Here is a 19,384-nt window from a genome sequence, read left to right on the forward strand (position 1 = left end):
CATTTATATCTTACCTATAGGATTGTTTAGTATACCTGCTTATATTAAACAAAAAAACTGTTTAATTTTCTTAGGGACATATGGTATACCATTGTCTGTCTTTATTTGTACAAGTATACCCATGATGGCCATAACTTCTAGCAAATGTATGATTGCCAAATCAGCATTTTACAACCTCGTAGCAGTTGTGCGTTAAAAATCTGAATAGGTATCAATGGTGTGGTTTACGTATTTTTGGTTTCCAGATTCTACAGCATGGATCACATCCATCTGCCAGATTTTATTCCTTAGAGTACCCTTTGGGTTACCACCTGCAGGCAGTGATATTTGGTTGTATAAAAAACACGGAGGACATTTCCTTATAATCTCCTTGGTTTATTTCCACATGATGGAAAACTCTTTTTTAAAAGAAAAAAAAAACTTTGCTATTTGACATGATGTTTTTCATGAAATTCTGAGGCCTTCCAGCACATTTCCGATCAATAATTGATGAAGTTCTGTATTACCTTGTGTTACAGGACCTGGGAGACCCATATAAGTTCAGATGTGTATTATGTATGTGGGATGATTCCTATTCCTGATTGTATCTTGTAACTGAAGAAATAATAAATGTCTATTCTGTATCATCTGGTATAAATTCAACAATATGCAAAACACTTTCTCCATATTTTGAATCAGAAACTATATTGAGAGTTTCTTAAAAATCCCTGAGTACAATGAAAAAAACATACTATTCTTTCAGATGGAACCAAAAGGCTTTTACTCTCTGTACTTAAATTTTTAAATTTGCAAACTGCCTTTCCTGATTAATTTGCCTCAATGTAGAATGTAGGTGCTGAAGTTATAGATATGTCCTGTACAATGCAAGAATCCAGTTATTTCTCTTTGTAAGTTAAATTCTCTTTCTTTTTGGGGTAATTGTTGTTAATGGCTAAAAAAAATTAACTTCAAGCTCTTTGCCAGGGCTTGCTTTATTCTTATAAATTGTCAATTTCATCCTTATTAAAAGATACTGCAATATCTGCTAGGCTTATTCCCACTAATTGAAGAAGTCTCAATTTTTCTTTTAGAATTAATTCAGAGACCTTTTCCACATAAGTTTTTAAGTTTTTACTTGGTTTTTGTGGTAAAAAGATCCATTCTAAGATAGTATCTTCCCCTTACATTAAAATTCTGTAGGGGAATGTTTGGAGGATATATAACCAGAATGTAGCTAAGATTCAGATCCATATGATCCACATGTGACTTCTGTAATTTTTCCTCTATCAAAGCCAGTTCTCTCTCAACTTCAGCTGATAATTTCCTGGGACTATTTAAATCCTTTTCAACATCTAAGGTTTTGTTTAATCAATTCATCAAGGATATCACAATAGTGTACTGTGGATGGGAAATGTCCCCTAGTGATTTTTGTAGTCATTGAGAGTCTGCAATCAATCTCTCCTAATTTGTGCCTTTTGGATCTAATTTTTTAGACCTATTTTATAGCCTAAATAATAGAATCTGCTCTTTGTATTTTCCAAGAGCAATTTGTAATCCCCAACAAGGCAAAATTTTCTTATTCAAACATTCTTTTTATAGTATCTACATTTGAGTCATCTAGTAATATATCATCCATGTAATGGTAAACTATAGGTTCAGAAAATTGCTGACTTACAAAATATTTGCAGAGGGTAGGGCTATTTAACATTCCTTGTGGGAAAATCTTCCTTTGCTAACTCTTAGCAGGCTGAGAATTATTATAAGTAGGCACTATGGAGGCAATTTTTTTTTCTATTTTCTTGTAAAGGTATAATGAAGAAACAGTCTTTTAAATCATTACCTATAAAAGGCCTTTTTTTTTTTTTTTTTTTAAGCAATAGGGACAGCAAAGAAATTCCAGACTGTAAAGAGCCCGGCCAAATCAGCTTATTAACAACTCTTAGATCTGTTACCACTCTCCATTTTCCAGATTTCTTTTTAACAACAAATACAGAAAAATTCCAAGGGCTTGTTGATTCTTCAATATGCTGACCATTTCATTTCTTCTCTGCCAGCTGTTCTAAAGGCTGCAGTTTCTCTGTTGTTAAAGGCCATTCATTAACCCATATAGGTTTGTCAGTCAAACATTTTAAAGGTAGAGTTGTTGGTGCCTCTGAAATAGCAGCAGCTGTTGTGCCCTGTTCATGTACAGCCTGAATGGTCAGTGACTGCTCTTTATAATAATTTGTAATATTTTTCTCAGAATTATACAACAATTTATGGCTTGCTTCTGTGATTGGGAGAATGTTAATCTTATTAGTCCATTGCTATAACAAATCACATCCCCATAATTTCATTGCTATGTTTGCCACATATGTATGTTTTTAAGATTCCTCTCTGTCCTTCTGGTCTTATACATTCCACCCATCTCATGCTTTGTTTTTCCTGAGATTAAGTTCTGATCCCTATAATCTGAATATTTGTGTTCTGAAGAAGCCAATTTGGTTGCCAAGATTCTGATGAAATTGTTACATTCCCCCTCTGTCTTCCAGACCTTCAATGAGATCATTTATTTATATTTTTAGTTTTGGTCTTTGTTAATTTATAGAAGTTTTTCAAAATACTTGCTTTATGGTTTCTCCTGACTTTTTTTTTTGTTCTCTTTTGTATAACTGTTTTTTTATTCAGAGCAGTATGGTTTATTACAATAAGCCTTAGTTTCTTTCATTGCTCTGGAAAGGCGTTTCTTCTGCCATGGCAGAAAACAACTGATCCGGATTTGGCATAGGGTCTTGCAGAAGTCCCCTCATGGATTTCCTGAAGGCAAAGGATTACATTGAATATCTCTTGTTGACCTACATTCATTAGTCCATTGTCTGCTTTTCTTACACCTTCTGCTTAATGCAGAAGGGAAGGCTGTTCTGAACTGATTATTAGAAAAATAATAATCATGTTTTCTATGAACTCCCTGTTTACAGTCCCTTTTAAGGTGCCACAATTGAAACACTTGACATTTTGATCTTTCTTCAAACCTCTAGAAGTCACCTCTTTTATCCAAGTATCATCATGGTCATGACTTTCAATGTTAGTTTTATCTTAGATCTATTCTTCCAAATGTGCTGATATTGCCTTTACTGGCCTTATTATCTTTTTGCATTGATTATTAGTGTTTTCAAAAGTCAGATTTTCAATTATTATTTGTCTAGCTTCTGAATTTGGCATCATTCTATTTACTGCTGAAGTCAATAAAGTGTGTAAAGGCTTCCTTTGGCCCTGTGTAACTTTAGTAAATGACTCAATATACTTTCCATTTTCTCTAATTTTGTCCCAAGCATTCAAACTGCTTCACGGTATAAATTCAGAGTGTGATCATCACATATAGATTGCATTTGTATAGTGGCATGATTTCCTTCTCCAAGAATTGGATCTTGGGGGATTTCCTTACCTCTAACTTTACTCTGTTGTTTATAATCTTAGCCTCTTCTCTGAACCAGGTACTCCATTGTAATTCTGGAGCATGCCTTAAAACTTCTTTAGCCAGTTCTATTTAATCTTTAGTGATAATTCTCTTACAAACTCTACAGGAATTTAAAATTCCTTTCACAAAAGGTGAATGCATGTCATACGCAAATACTGCTTTCTTGAATTTACTGAAATCTAACATTGGCACAGTGTTCAGTTAGCTGTAACAGATCCTCTTGCATTGGGTAATTCCTGTAAGTCTACTGTATATATTATGGTTAGTTGACTTAAAACCTTAGGCTGTTCATCTCTATTCTTATAATGCAACACTGAAATTAGTTTTCTTTTAAATTCTTCAACCTGAATTTGAATATCTCTGGAATCTGTTTTGTTACGTTTTTCTAAGACCTGTGTCTTAACACTCAGATTAACCAACTTTTTTAGTGATAAAACAAAATGATAAAACTAATAGTATTTACAATTGACATTATATAAATCCCATTTAAATTAGATTAAATTCCCCTCATTTAATCATTACATTTTCAAACTGTCCAGTGTATTATCATAGAGGAACATATATCTAAATCCCTCCAATGTAGTCATGTTTCCCATTTTTTCATGTGGGAATAAATCTTTTTTTGACTAATTCCTCTCTTTAACAACTTCTAATTGTCTTACCAAATCTGCCACCAGTGTTGATGAAGATGTATTGTTGCTGCACAGAACAGTAAAAGCCTTACTGGATTTAAAGGCAGCTACCTAGTTTGACCACTGCCTGAGACGGGGGTTCCGGGAAAGCCTACCAAAGAGAAAAAAATAAATAAAAACCTAGCCCGAAGGGCAGTGACTCCAGCCGCATATAGCTTTAAAGGCACAAGCAAAAAGAGTTTTCATGAATTAGCTCTCTAAACATTGGGCTCCAAATGTAGAATGATTAATAAAAACCCAGAGACAGATACTGGGATTCAACCTGATGATCAGAAAAGCGAATCCGCTAGCCAGAAAGTGAATAAGATCCTGTCCCCACAAATCATGAAGACTCCACCCCGACACTCCATTGTGTTCTTATTTCTTCCCCCTTATATTCCTGTCTATATGTTCCTTTATATTCCTCTTCCTCGATGTCTAGAAACTCCTTGATTGAGGAGACAGCCAACACTTGCAGACTCTCTTTTGACTTCCATAATTGCACACTGACACACATGTGTTGGGTGTGTCTATTATTCTCTCAGTAAATGAATAAAAAATAAATATGAAAAGTAGTATGTTAACAGATGTATCTTAATTACTTCATTTATATTCAGTAGTAATTATTCTTTTAAACTATTATTTTTCAGTTTCTTTCAAATTATCTTTATAACAGTGTAAGCACATGAATTGGAACTGCTATTTTTATTAAGAAACTTTGAATAATGAAGTCAACACTGATTTTAATATGGTAGTTTTGAGCACTTTAAGATTTGTGCATGTTTAAAACAAAAACATTACCACTAATAACGTACCACTATTAATATTAAAAAGATATATTTCAACCTACATGTATTTGGAAATAAAATTTTCTTCTGTTTGTAGGAGTAAAAATCTGATTTAATGATTATCTTGCAATGCTAATTAGTTCTTTTTGCATCTTCTAGGACAGTGGTGACTACCCTCTTACCATGCCTGGCCCTCAATGGAAAAAATTTCGTTCCAATTTTTGTGAATTTATTGGAGTACTGATTCGACAATGTCAGTATAGCATAATTTATGATGAATATATGATGGACACCGTAATCTCCCTTTTGACTGGTTTATCAGATTCCCAGGTCAGAGCTTTTAGGCATACAAGTACTCTTGCTGGTAAGTAACTAACATTTTCTTTGTTTTTCATTAAATTTACTAAATTTTGTTTTACTGTAACTAAACTTTTCTTTGATCTCAAGTTAATTTAATGTTTGCTTGGAAATTATCTACATGGTTTTTATTTAATAGAAGAAAATATGGTAGTTTTTGTACTCGGTATTTGACAGCCTTGAGAAAAAGATTGAAAATAGGTATCCATTATCTAGAAATATCTGTCCATGTTCCTTTATCTGTGTTTTTCAGCCTTTTGATTTTAGTTACTGATTTACAAAGGCCGCTTTCATTCCAATATATAAATGTACTTTGAACATATCCCCACATTATACCCAAGCCAAGGAAAATTTCAGAGATCATTTTGCCATGTGCTTTGGTAAAATACAAGTAATGATAGTTTTTAGGGTTGATATTGTTTATGTGTTTGTTTTTAGACAAGGCCTCACATGTAACCTGGATTACCTGAGCTTCCAGGTATACCAGGCTGGCTCCCATTGTGATCCTCTGCTTCAGCTTCCTGATTGCTGGAATTAAGGGCCCAGGGCCTTCCCCAGTCAAACACTAATTAAAAAAGAAAAAAGAAAAAATGGTCTGCAGGGTTGCTTGCAGCCTGATCTTAATTGAGGTTCTCTCTGAGATAACTTTAGCTTGTGTCAGGTTGACATAAAACTATCCTTTATGGTTTCTCAGTCTGTGTAGTGTTTGTCTGACTGTGGTTCTCTGTATTTGTTACCATCAGCTGCAAAAGGAAACTTTTCTGATGATGTTTGAGCAAGGCACTGATTTATCAGCGTAGCAGAATGTCATTAGGAGTCATTTATTGTTATGTATTTTTTAATTTATTAGTTTTTTTAAAAAGCAATATGAATCCAAGTTCCCACTTCCTCCCCTCCTCCCATTCCCTCTACACACCCTTTCACTCCACCCCCTTCCAATCCTCAGAGAGGATAAGGCACATTGCCTTGTGGAAGGTCCCAGGCCCTTCCTACTATATCTAGGCTGAGCAAGGTATACATCCAAAGAGAATAGATTCCCAAGAAACGAGTACATGCAGTAAGGATAAATCCCTCAGTCAGCCCCAGCCATGCAACTGTCAACCACTTTCAGGGGAACTAGTTTGGTCCTATGTTTGTTCCTTCTCAGTTTGGCTGGATTTGGTGAGTTCTCATTAGCTCAGGTAGACCATTTCAACCTCATGTTCTTGACCTTTTTGCTCATATTCTCATTCCTTCCACTCTTCAACTGGACTTTGGCCCCTCAGGTAGTTGGATATTTTGGTAGCTGCCAGCTCATAAATAATGACAAGGAGCCTTCCTATTAATTATGAGAGCTTGGCTTTACCTTAGGCTTGTAACCCTAGCTGTTATAACATACCCTGCTTTTTTTAAATCTACGTTTTACCTTGTGGCCTTTTATCTTTATTTCATTCTTTATGTCCAACTTCTCCACGTCTCATTGGCATGCCTCGATTATGTCCTCCTTTCTCCCTGGAAGTTCCACCTTTACCTCATGCCTAACCATTGTCAGTTCAGCCTTTTATTACACCAATCATAGTAAACATAAGCTTTCTGCTACCATTGCACTAGCATATGTTGCAGGCAGGAAACCATTGTAAATCAAAGAATTTTTGGCCGAGTTTGTGTTTATGTTTCTTATTTGCATTCAGGGTGCTTTCCTGTACCAAAGACATTGTTACATAGGGATAAAGACTTTATATAGATAATCTGTTTCTTTGTACGTTTTCTCCCTTGTCCCCCTCCTTCTTCCCTCTCTTCTTGATCCTCCCCATCAATACATAAGTGTCTATTCTATTTTCTTTTCCTAGGGGGAATCTATCTTTCATGTTCCCCTCCCCCATCCTCTATACCCCACTTCTACAGATTGTAGCTTGGTTATCATTGACCTAACAGCTAATATCCACATATAAGCAAATACATACTATATTTGTCCCTTTGAGTCTGGGTTGCTTCACTCAGGGTGATTTTTTTTCATTTACGTGTAAATTTCATATTTTATTACATTAATGTCTAATACTCCATTGTATAAATATACCATATCGTCTTTATTCATTCGTCTGTTTTCAAACGTCTAAATTGTTTCAATTTTCTGTCTGTTGTAAATAGAACAGCAGTGAACATTGTTGAGCATCCTTTGCTCATACTTGGTATAGCTGGATCCTTCTGAGCAATTGACATTCTGATTTTCATAGTAGCTTTACAAGTTGGTCGTCCACAGTGGATGGATGTTCTCCTTCTTCTACATCCTCACCAACACGAACCGTCACTTGATTTATTGATCTTAGCCATTCTGATAAGTGTGAGGTGAAATCTCAAAATAGTTTTGATTTGCATTTTCTTGTTGACTAGGGATGTTGAACATTTCTTCAAGTGTTTCTCATCTATTTGCATTTCCTCTATTGAGAATTCTCCATTTAGATCTGTACCCAGTTTTTAAATTAGGTTGTCTTCTTTGTATCTAACATTTGACTTCTTTATATATTTTGGATATTTGTCCTCTATCGAATGTGTAGTAGTAACAATATTTTCCCATTCTGTAGGCTGCTGTTTTGTATAAATTGCAGTGTCCTTTTCCTTACAATAGCTTTTCAGTTTCATGCTGTCCCATTTATTAATTGTTGATCTTCATCACTGTACTAACAGTGTTTTGTTTAGAAAGTATTTTCCTGTTTTAGTGAATTCAGAGCTATTCCCCACTTTTTCTTCTATTAGGTTTAGTGTATCTGCTTTTAGGTTGAGGTCTTTGATCTATTTGAAGCTGAGTTTTACAAAGTGGTAAGTATGTGGCTCTACTTCTATTGCATCAGTTCTGTTTAACCAGTGCCATTTGTTAAAATATGCTCCTTTTTTTTCCCCAGTTTGTATTTCTGGCTTCTTTATCAAAAATTGGGCTTTCCTAAGTGTATACATTTATGTCTGGGTTTTGAATTTGATTCCACTCACAAACATGTCTGGTTTTGTTCCAATACTATGTTGTTTTTATTGCATAGCTTGAGATTAGTAATGGTGATGCCTTCAGCAGTTCTTTTATTTTTTTGGATTGTTTTAGCTAGTGTGTGTGTGTGTGTGTGTGTTTCTATTAAAATGTTCAAATTTTCAAGTCTTTTCAAGTTCTGTGAAGAACTTGGAATTTTGATGGGGATTGTATTGAATCTGTAGATTACTTTTGGTAGGATTGCTGATTTTAACATATTAACCTACAGGACCATCAGCACAGAAGATATTGCCATCTTCTGATACCTTCTTCAATTTTTTTTCAAAGTCTTTATCTTGTGTGGTTAGAGTTAATCCCAAGATATATATATATATATATATTTTGAGCCCTATTCTCATTCCATCTGTCATTTGTATATATGAGGACTACTGGGTTTTGTGAATTAATTTTTTAAATCTAACTACTTTGATGAAAGTGTTTGTCAACTGTAGGAGTTCCTGGCAGAATCCTTAGGGTCATTTATGTATATTGTCATATCATCTGCAAATAAAGAGACTTTGACTTCTTTTCAATTTGTATCCCTTTGAGTTCCATTCGTTCAGTTTTTATACTGCTCTAGCTAAGACTTTTTAAGTATTTTATTTTCTAAGTACTTTATTTTTCAAGTACTGATTTTGGTGGCATGATTTGAGTTATTTTTCAATTTAAGTTTAATTGGTTATGGGCTTGCTACTTACTGCCTTTATCATGTTGACCTATGTCCCTTGTGTCCTTAATCTGTCCAGAGCTTTTTATCATGAAAGGGTGTTTTCCTTTCTGTTTGTTTAAATGGGTGATTTTATTTATTGATTTGCATATATTGAATCTTCCCTGCATTTCTGGGATCACACCTACTTGATCATGCTAGATGGTGTTTTTTAATTTGGTTTGCAAGTATTTTATTGAGAATTTTTGCATGTATGTTCATATGGGAAAAGGGTTTGTCATTCTCTTCCTTTGTTGGAGCATTATATGGTTTGAGTATCAGGGTACCTCTAGCTTCACTAAACAAATTGATCAATGTTCCTTCTATTTATATTTTGTAGAATTATTTGAGGAGATTAGCTTTTACTCTTTTTTGAAAATCTGATAGATTTATGCTCTAAAACAATCTAGACCTGGGCTTTTTAGGTTGAGAGACTTCTCATTACTGCTTCTCTTTTACTAGGATTTGTGAGTCTGTTTAAATTGCATATCAGAATTTCATTTAAGTTTTGAAGTGGTATTTATCAAGAAGATTATCCATTTCTTTTAGATTTTCCAATTTGGTGAAGCATACATAAGTTTTTAAAGTACATTCTTATGATTCTCTGAATTGCCTCAGTCTGCACTGGTATATTCCCTTTTTCCTCTCTACTTTTGTTAATTTGGATATTCTCTCTCTGCCTCTTTGCTAATTTAGTTGGAGGTTTGTCAGTCATAGTGATTTTCTCAAGGAACCAAACTCTTTGTTTCACTGATTTATTGTTTGTTTGTTTCTATCTTACTGGTTTCTGCCTTGAGTTCGATTATTTCTTGTCATCTATTCCTTTTGTGTGAGTTTCTCCTTTTAATTATAGAGCTTTCAGGAATATTGTTATGTACCTATATTTTGCCTCTTAATTGTGTCCTATTAGTTTTAGTATGTTGTGTATTTATTATTATTCAATTCTAAAAAGTCTTTAATTCTGTTCTGATCCATTTTCCTTCCATTTTGAGTTATTCCTTTTCCATGATTTTGTAAGCTTTTTTTTTCCTGTTGTATCTATTTTTAATCCATGGTGGACAGACAAGATGCAAGGTGCTGTTTGAATTTTCTTATATCTGTTGTGACTAGCTTTGTGTCCTTGTATGTGGTTCATTTTGGTGGAGAAAATGCCATTGTGTTCTCAGAAAAAGGTGCATTGTTTTGTGTTCAGGTGAAAAGTTCTATAAATAAGTGTTACCTCCATTTGGTTTATAGTGTTTGTCAGCTCCAACATTTCTCTGTTTAGTTTTTGTGTAGATGACCTGTCTGTTGGTGAGAATGGATTAGGATCAATATGTGTTTTAAGTTATAGCAGTGTTTCCTTTATGAACTTGAGAGCCCCTGTGTGTGTGTATGTATGTATGTATGTATGTATATTATAATTATATAAATATATATATATATATAATTTCAATGTTGGATTGCTTACATTTTGTATTATCACAGAATGTCTTATTTTCACTATGTATTGTGATTGAAAGTTTTTCTGGGTATAGTATTCTGTGCTGGCTGACATCTGTGCTTTGGTAGATTTTCTAGAATGTATTCCCCAGCCATTCTGGCTTTTAGAGTCTCCATTGAGAAGCCAGGTATTTTTCTAATAGATTTTCCTTTGTATGCTTTTCTTTTTCACTTGTAGCTTTTAGTATTCTTTCTTTATTCTGTATGTTTGGTGTTTTGATCATTATGTGGCAAGGGGATTTTTTTCTGTTCTATATTTGGTGTTCTGTATGATTCTTATACCTTCATAAGCATCTCCTTAGGTTAGAGAAAATTTCTTCATAATTTTGTTGAAAATATTTTCTGTGCTTTCATCCTGGGTTTCTTCTCTTTCCTCTATTCTTATGATTCTTAGATTTGGTCTTTTCATAATGTCCTAGATTTCATAACTGTTTTGTGCCTTGATTTTTTTTGATTTAACATTTTATTTGATCAAGTTTCATTTCCTCTAGCATGTCTTCAATGTCTGATTATCTCTTTCATTTTTTGTATTTTGTTGGTGACTTTTCTTTGAGGTTCCTGTTCAAGCTTCTGAATTTTTCATTTCCTGACTTTCCTCAGTTTGACTTTGTTGTTTTTGATTCTGTTTCCACTTTTAATTCTTGACGTGTTTTATTCATTTTCTTCCACTGTTTATGTTTTCAAAGATTTTTTAAGGAATTTTTTAAGGACTTCTAATGTTTATAAAGGCTATTTTAAGGTCCTTGTCTTCTGCTTCAGAGTATTCAGGGCCTACTCTGTCCAGATTATTGGGCTCTAATGTAGATACTGTTTTAGCTGTTACAAATTGTGTTTTTATCTGGTATTAGGCATCTGGGTTTGGGAAGATTATAATTCTGAGTGTTCATAATACAATCTTGGTTAGGTGGGTGTTTTCCATTTCTCTTTGTGGATCTTAGGAGAGTATGGTGGCTGTGTGCTGCCTCTTAGGAAATTCCTGGGATTCTGATAGATGTGACCACTTATGGTTCCAGGTAAAATATGTGTATGGGTATTGGAAACTGATGCTTAGGAATGGGGATCGAACCAGATGGTGGTCGGAAGGCAGAGGCAGTAGGATCTCTGTGAGTTTGAGGCCAGCCTAGGTCTACAGAGAGAGTTTCAAGATAGGCCTCAAAGCTACTGAGAAACCCTATCTCGAAAAACCAAAAAAAAAAAAAAAAAAAGGGGAATGGGCTCATGGAGATGGTATATGGACTTGCACAAAGCAAGCAGGGTATTCCACCAAGATCTGCCTAGTGTCCTTGGAATGAGTCCAGAATGAGGTCAGACTACAACAATTAGGGATGAAACTGCATTGAATTTGGAGGGAAGGAAAAAGTGAAAATCTACAGACAGCCTGCTTGCTTCCCTGGGAATGCCTGCTGGAAGTAGAGGGCCTGGGATAAAGCTGTGAACAAGAGCAAGTGTTGTAGGAGGCTGCTCGTTTGTTCCCGGCCGCTTACCCCCGAAATAATCAATCAGAGACTATATTATTTGTAATAGTTTGGCCAATAGCTTAAGTATATTGCTAGCTAGCTCTTACATCTAGAATTAACCCATCTCCATTATTTTATATTTTACCATGACAGTTGTGGCCTATCGGGAAGGATCCAGTTAACAGCTTACTTCTGTCTCCAGAGGCTGCTCCATGGCTTCTCTTGACTCTTTCTCCCAGCATTCAGTTAGTTTTTCTCCATCTACCTCTGTTCCTCCCTGCTGTAGAGTCAAAGCAGTTTCTTGATGCATTAACCAGTAAAAACAACACATATACAGAAGAGCTTCCCACATCAGGCAAGGAAGTTTGGAAGTTAGGATCCTTGTGATCTACTGGAGATGGGGCAGAATGGGGTAAGGGAAGCTGAATCACGTAGTCTGCTATAGAACTGTGGGATTGGATTTGGAGGAGAGGTTATGTGATGATCTTTGGTTAGTAAGCCTGCTTCCCTGGCCAGAATTCCCTCTTAGTGGTTATATTTGAACAGTGGAAAGGTATTAGGTATTGAAACCACAGAGTTTCTTTTCCAAAGGACTTCCTTCCTGGAGTATTTTTGAACCAACTTTTTTTTTTTTTCTCTCTGAGTCCTAATGCCCTTCCTAATTACTGGGATACTGTGAGGCACTCTTTTGTCCTGGTCTTGGCACTTAGTCTCTTATTGCCACTTGTAACTCCACCATCTTTTCTTGCTGTTCTTTTCTGGCCAAATTGCAGGATTTTCCAGTATTTTCTTCTGTGCTTATTTTTGAGCTCTTGTTTTCACTATACATTTTCCTAAAATCACCTAGTACGTCTGCCAGAATGCTGAAGTGCCTTAAATTTTCTCAGCCACATACCCTACCCCATTATCTTTTTAAGTTTCGCCTGTCTTACAGTCTTGGGTCATAAACAAAATGCAGCAAAATTCTTCCATGGTCAAACCATAATGGTCTATAATTCAGTTCTCAATAGATTCAGCTTCTTCATCTAAATTATTATCAACATAGTGTTCACATTTTTGGTTGTTGTTTTGGTTTTCAAGACAAGGTTACTCTGTTGATTTGGAGCCTATCCTGGAACTAGCTCTGTAGACCAGACTGGCCTTGAACTCACAGAGATTTCTGCCTCTGCCTCCTAGTGCTGGTATTTGTGCACCACCACCACCTGGCCAGTGTTCATGGTTTTAATATAATTCTGTTTTCTCTGAACCTGTGCCAGAATTGCCTGTTCTGCCTGTTTATATATAATGTTTTGGCTTTCTTTAACCTGTTTTGTGATAATTTTACAAACCAGTTCCTAAAGCTTCTCACGTAAATAGGTATACAGAATAAGCAGAGTTCTGGTGATCTTGGCATCAATTCTATGTGTTAGTCAGCTTTCCAGTACTATAGAAAAATACCCAAGATAATCAGATTGTAAAGGTAAGGACTTATTTGGAAGTGCAGTTTTATAGGCTGCAGTTCATGGTAAATTGGTTCTGTTGGGTTGAGCCACTGGTAACACATAAGGAGAAGCATGTGGCACTAACTAAAAAGCTTAGACCCCAAAGCCAGAAGACAAAGGAGACAAGACCTCACAATTCCTTTAAGGCACACTGCCCATGATCATTAGGCTACTTGCTGAAGATTTGGAAATCTTCAGAGAGCATCAACACATGTGCCTTTGCCACTGACATTCAACATCTCAACCATAGCATGTATTTTCTGTCTTTCTTCTACTAAACTGTAAAAAAAAATCATTGGTACAACTGTTTGGCTTTTTCTATTTTTGATTGTTTGTATCTAGGACGTAGAACATTGCTCACTATAGTGTCCTTAGGTAAACAGGAAGCACCACACTGGTATCTCTGGTATTGTCTAGTATAAACAGGTCTTCAGTTATCAGTATGTCACTTTGTAGTAATTTTACAAAATGTGTAAAATTGATTTCAAGAAAATGAAATGTATTACTAATGTCATTTTATTATGACATTCAACAGATATGAATTGAAATACCTATAAAGTTGATACTAATTTCAAAGCACTTTCAACTTTTTAATAATATGCTTAGTCTTAATCAAAAGGAAAAGAGACCATCAATTTTTTCTTAAAATAAGACTTTTATTGTTGAACTGTTTGCATATGGCATTCTGAATACTACTGTGGAGGAACATGTTCATTATTCTGTAACAACACTAAATTTAAAAGATGAAGGAACCTATTCTTTGACTTAAGGGCGTACTTGAAAGCCTATATATTTTTAAAGCTGAATTCCATTAGTAACACTATCAAAATGAAAACAATTATGTTCAGGATGAGTCATTTCAGTGTGCTCAATAAACAGCATAAGACCCATGTTGTACTTATCATGTAAAATTGAAAGTTGATCAACAGTTCTTGATTGGATTGAAGATTAATTAATTGTTTGTTTGATAAATACTTTAAAAACAAGCACTGCTATACTATATCTAGTAATGCCTTGAGAGAATATATTAGCCATTTTGTAGTTTTTGTTTGTTTTAATTTATTGATTATTGTTTATCTGGGGTAGAGAAGACTTACATATTGACAGATTCTGGGATCTGAGATCATGAGGACATACAGCTGAAAGCAAACATGTGAATTCCATTGTTTTTTGGTTTTTCGAGAGAGAGTTTCTCTATTGTTTTAGAGTGTGTCCTGGAGCTAGCTCTTGTAGAAAGAACATGCTGGCCTCAAACTCACAGAGAATCGCTGCCTCTGTCTCCCGAGTGCTGGGATTAAAGGCATGCACCGCCACCGCCCGGCTCCAAAATTAATTTTACTGACTCTCAATTCCCTCATTTTCAAGTCATTGCTTTTTTTTTTAAGTCATTGCTTTTAAAAATGTAAATGTTTACCTATGTGTGCAAAGAAGCTGATAAACTGATGTCTTTCTGCATTTGACAGCTTGAATGCTCTATTACCTATTACCCTTCAGCTTTTCTTTTCCTTACACATTATTTTGAAAATACTTTACCTGTTACAGTATAGTTAAATATTTCGCTGGTTTGCATACAACTATTAATTCACCAACTTATAGTTTGAAACATAATGATAGTCAAAATAGTTTATCTTAGAAATATTAAATGAATTTATAAATGGTCATTAGCTTAAATTTGTTTGCAGTATTTTTGTTTTATATTTTTGTTGAAGGGCTATAACAGTCATTGTTAACTTCTTGCTGTCTTATATGTAGAAAGATTTTTTTTCTGTAATACTGAGTGCGTAGGTAGGTAGGTAAATATACCACTGTGTATACGTGTGTGTGTGTGTGTGTGTGTGTATATATCAAGGGGAATTGTTAAATTATTTAAAATCATTCTAATTCTTAGTTTTATGACATGCTAGAAAGGAAATGTACTTTTTCTGGGTTTGGATAGTGTGCCACTCTTAAGTGAGCAGTGGAGGAAGAAGCATTTCTCTGTGTGTAAAGTTCATATGGTGGTTGTATAATTTAGGGACTTTTGAGTCACCTTAGTAAAAATATAAAGACGCATTTGTAGCACAGATGTAGAAGTAGGAAGGTGGGTTACACCTAATAAGTTTTTGGATGTAGGCAAGGCATTGGTGTTACTTCTGTCCAGATAGCCTGGGTAAGACTTTTTAACTCTTTATTTCATTATTTTATGTATATAAATATTTGCCAATATATATGTCAGTGCACTGTATGTAATATGAAGGCCGGCTTGTTGGGGTTTCTGTCCCGCCCGGTACCCCACAACCATCAACTCCCAAGGAAAATCACACACAGGACTCCATAAGGTTATAAACTGATTGGCCCATTAGGTCAGGCTACTTATTAGCTCTTATAACTTATGTTACCCCATTATCCTTATCTACGTTAGCACATGGCTCAGTACCTTTTCCAGCAGGGCAGCTTACATCTTTCCTCTCCGGTGGTCTGGGCAGAACTGCAGAGGGAGCTTCCTGCTTGCCAGAATACTCCCAGTCTCTTTGCTCCACCTCTACTTCCTGTCTGGCTTTCCCGCCTATACTTCCTGCCTGGCCAATCAGTGTTTTATTAAAATATGATTGACAGAATACAGATAATTCTCCCGCACCAACTGTACATGTCCCCAGTGTCCATAGAGGCCCGTGGAGGACTTCAGTTCGCATGGAACTGTAGTTATAGACAGCTGTGAGCTACCATATGGATGCTGGCAATCCAACCTGAAATGCAGCCACAGAGCCATCTCTCCAGGTTCTTTGTTTGTATTTTGCTAAGGTGGAGGGAGTTATTTTGCAAGTAAGAAGATGAATTTATTTTTGTCCGTTACCATTTTGTAATTTTAAGTTATGCCTGCTTTTTTTTTTCTTTTGTTGCTTTAACTTTTGATCTTATACCTAAAATGTTGTTTCAAAGATGAATATTGTAAGTGTCCTTGATTTTACAGCCATGAAACTGATGACTGCTCTGGTGAATGTTGCCTTAAACCTCAGTATTCATCAGGATAATACACAGAGGCAGTATGAAGCTGAAAGAAATAAAATGATTGGGAAGAGAGCCAATGAAAGGCTGGAGTTACTACTTCAGAAACGTAAAGAGGTAAATTTTATAATAACTTGGTGTTTTATAGTTTGTAAATGTTAGGTAAATATAATAGTTTCTTCTGTTCTTTGTGAAAAGAATATTTTAAAGTTGACTATGTTGGTTTAAGTCTGTAGTCCTAAAACATGGGAAGGTAAGGCAGGAGGGTCAGTTCAAGACCAACCTTGGCTACATAGCAAGTTTGAGACTGACCTGTGATACTTGAGACCTGTGGTGTGTGGATGGGAGGGTGGAAAATAAGTACCTATCTTTTATTTTTAACATTTAACTTCAGTTGAATTATTTAATCTTAAATAAATAAAACTGAAATATTCATCAATCACTAAGGGAACCATATGCAACTCTATTGTAGTAAGATTATCAGAGTGTTTGAAAAGTCAGTTATCATGTTGTAGACTTAGAAAGTACATTAAATAATAAATCCCATTTGGGAGACAGCAAGTGTATATTTATAGAAAAAAGCTTCAGTTTGTGTTTTAGTTGATATATAAAGAATCCCTCTAAGTAAGATTGGTGTCTCTCCAGTCTTTCTCCTTTTCCATACAAGGGAGTACAATACAGGAGTTTATTTAATAAGCAGTTATTGTTTCTGAATGCTTCTAGCCCATACTTTAGGTTTGAGAATTTAATTTTTGTAGGGATGATAAAAATTTTTTTAAGTTAGATATTTCATTTTATTTTTAGATATATTTATTTTTATTTTATAGGTATGCGTGTTGACTGCACATATATCTATACACCACATGTATAAAATACAGACGTACACTCAGGGAATAAAACTTGGGTCCTTTGGAGTAACACCCAGAGGTGTTAAAGACTAAGCTAAAGGTGCTTAAAGACTAAACTAAGTCATCTCGTTTGCCCAGTTGTCTTTTTGGGAGGGTAGGAACCCCCCCAAATATGTTTGTTTGACATATTGGAAGTTAAATTTGTGGTTTGTGTTATCAGTCTTTTAATATAAAAAAGTTACATTTCCATAAGGCAGTTGTTTGTGTCCAAGCATAATGAGATTTAAGAAACAGTGAAAAGCAAAAATTTATAATAAAATTATTGCCTGTACCCAAACATCTTAAACTCTTTTCACTCATGACCATTTTCACCTTTTAACTTTTTACATTGTTGCAGTATATAGGTATATAAAATAGATAGACAGATTATTATGGTTAATAAGCCATAAAGAAATTTGTTTAAAATTATTTTTTCCTTTTTAATTTATCGTATATTAACAAAACAGATTTATACTAAAGGAATATGTATACTTATTTATTTTTACATATGCAAAATCTAGGAGTGTGGGAATGGCTGAGTTAGAATGGTTCTTGTTGCAAAACTATGAGGGTCTAAGTACAGAATCCCAGCACCCACATAAAAAAGCTGGACTTATCACTGTACTGTAATCCTACCACTGAGGAGCTACAGACAGGATGATTCCTGTGGCTTGTTTCTCATCTAGTCTAGCTAAATGTGTGACTCTGGGTTAAATAAGAGACCCTGTCTGGGAAAAAAAAAAATAGTGATGTCATGAATGAAGAATACACCATAACAAGGCCTCCACATATATGTACACAAATGATCACATTTACCCATTTATTTCACACACACTCATGCATAAGCATGTACAAATACAAAAAGAATTAAATCTGGGCTAAATGCTCAAAAGAGTCGGTCATTATTTTGATTTTGTGATTCTCAGTACTAAAATGCAGCTATACATAAGTATATAGTACAAAACAGACATTTGTTTGGGACTATTTCAGAAAAATGAGAAATTCTGTCTTTATCTCAAGCAAAAATTCATGAAACCGGTGTTTGTTTGTTTTCAATACGGAGTATTCACTATGTAGCTCTAGCTATCCTGAAACTCAAACCATGTAGTTTATCCATGTAGGCTATCCTTGAATTCATAGAGATCTGCCTGCCTCTGTCTCCCAAGTGCTGTGATTAAAGGTGTGTGCTGCTTTGCGTGACTTCTTGAGACATTTTTTTAAGAGGCCTAAATCTAAAGCTCAAAGTCTATTTTTAAATTAAATATTCTAATCATAGTATTTTTAAGATATTTAAGATATAGTATCTTTAGAGATACCCTTATTTGATACATGCTGACTAATGACACTAGACATTTTAAAAGTATTTATTTTTCTTAATCATGTCATTAAGTGTTTATAAGAAACATCAGTCATTATATGTACCATAAAAACACTGTTAACCGTATTTGAGGCAGGATTCTTTGGCATTCTATGGCATGATGGGATGTGTCTTGGAAAATGAGATGGTTTATTTTAAGAAAAAGTTTTCAAACTTCTTACCCACAATGACCCACTTTATCCAATATATTCCACCTTGCACAATTCTACCACCTTCTAACAGTCTGTTCAGAATTTAAGTTTGTCAATTGGCTAAACCATTGATTAAGTTAGAACCCTCACAATCTAACAAAGTACCCTACAGTCATATCTAAACATCTCCTTTACTAAGATCTAAAGTGGCTGTCAATTCAGTCAGGTTGACAACCTAGGTTAAATATTATAGGATGCTATCAGTCCAGTACAACATGCTGTTGCTGTCATTTTTTCTGAAGTTACTGAGGGAAGGATTGTCTCTAGTCTTCTCCTAGCCTCTGCCTTTTTGGTTTACAACAGTATAACTCTAGTCTATACATGATGGTCTTCTTGGTTATGTATCTGTCTCCAGATTTATTGTTTTCATAATAAGATGCATTATATGGAATTCAGGAACCACTCTAATATAATAGGTCCCCATATTTAAAAAAATTCATGTTGGGTCTGGATATTTGCTTTGCAGTTTAAGGATGCTTTCTATTCTTGCAAAGAACCAGATTTAGGTCTTAACACCTACATAGTGGCTCACAGTCATCTGTAACTTCAGCTTCAGGCGAATCCAATATC

At 34.9% G+C, this 19,384-nt stretch overlaps 1 protein-coding gene across 3 annotated transcripts in view; it reads left to right on the forward strand.

Annotated features, from left to right (window-relative positions):
• Stag1 (STAG1 cohesin complex component) overlaps positions 1 to 19,384 on the forward strand; it is a 329,217-nt gene that overhangs the window by 170,888 nt on the left and 138,945 nt on the right. For all 3 annotated transcript variants that reach the window (XM_085689622.2, XM_085689621.2, XM_085689623.2), the window contains 2 exons: positions 5,055 to 5,259; positions 16,324 to 16,475. In XM_085689622.2, the coding sequence (XP_085545748.2) occupies positions 5,055 to 5,259; positions 16,324 to 16,475 (357 nt within the window). The remainder of the gene's footprint in view (positions 1 to 5,054; positions 5,260 to 16,323; positions 16,476 to 19,384) is intronic.

Source organism: Myodes glareolus, chromosome 4 (assembly GCF_982192425.1).
Source record: "Myodes glareolus chromosome 4, mMyoGla1.1, whole genome shotgun sequence".
Classification (NCBI taxonomy): Eukaryota; Metazoa; Chordata; class Mammalia; order Rodentia; family Cricetidae; genus Myodes; species Myodes glareolus.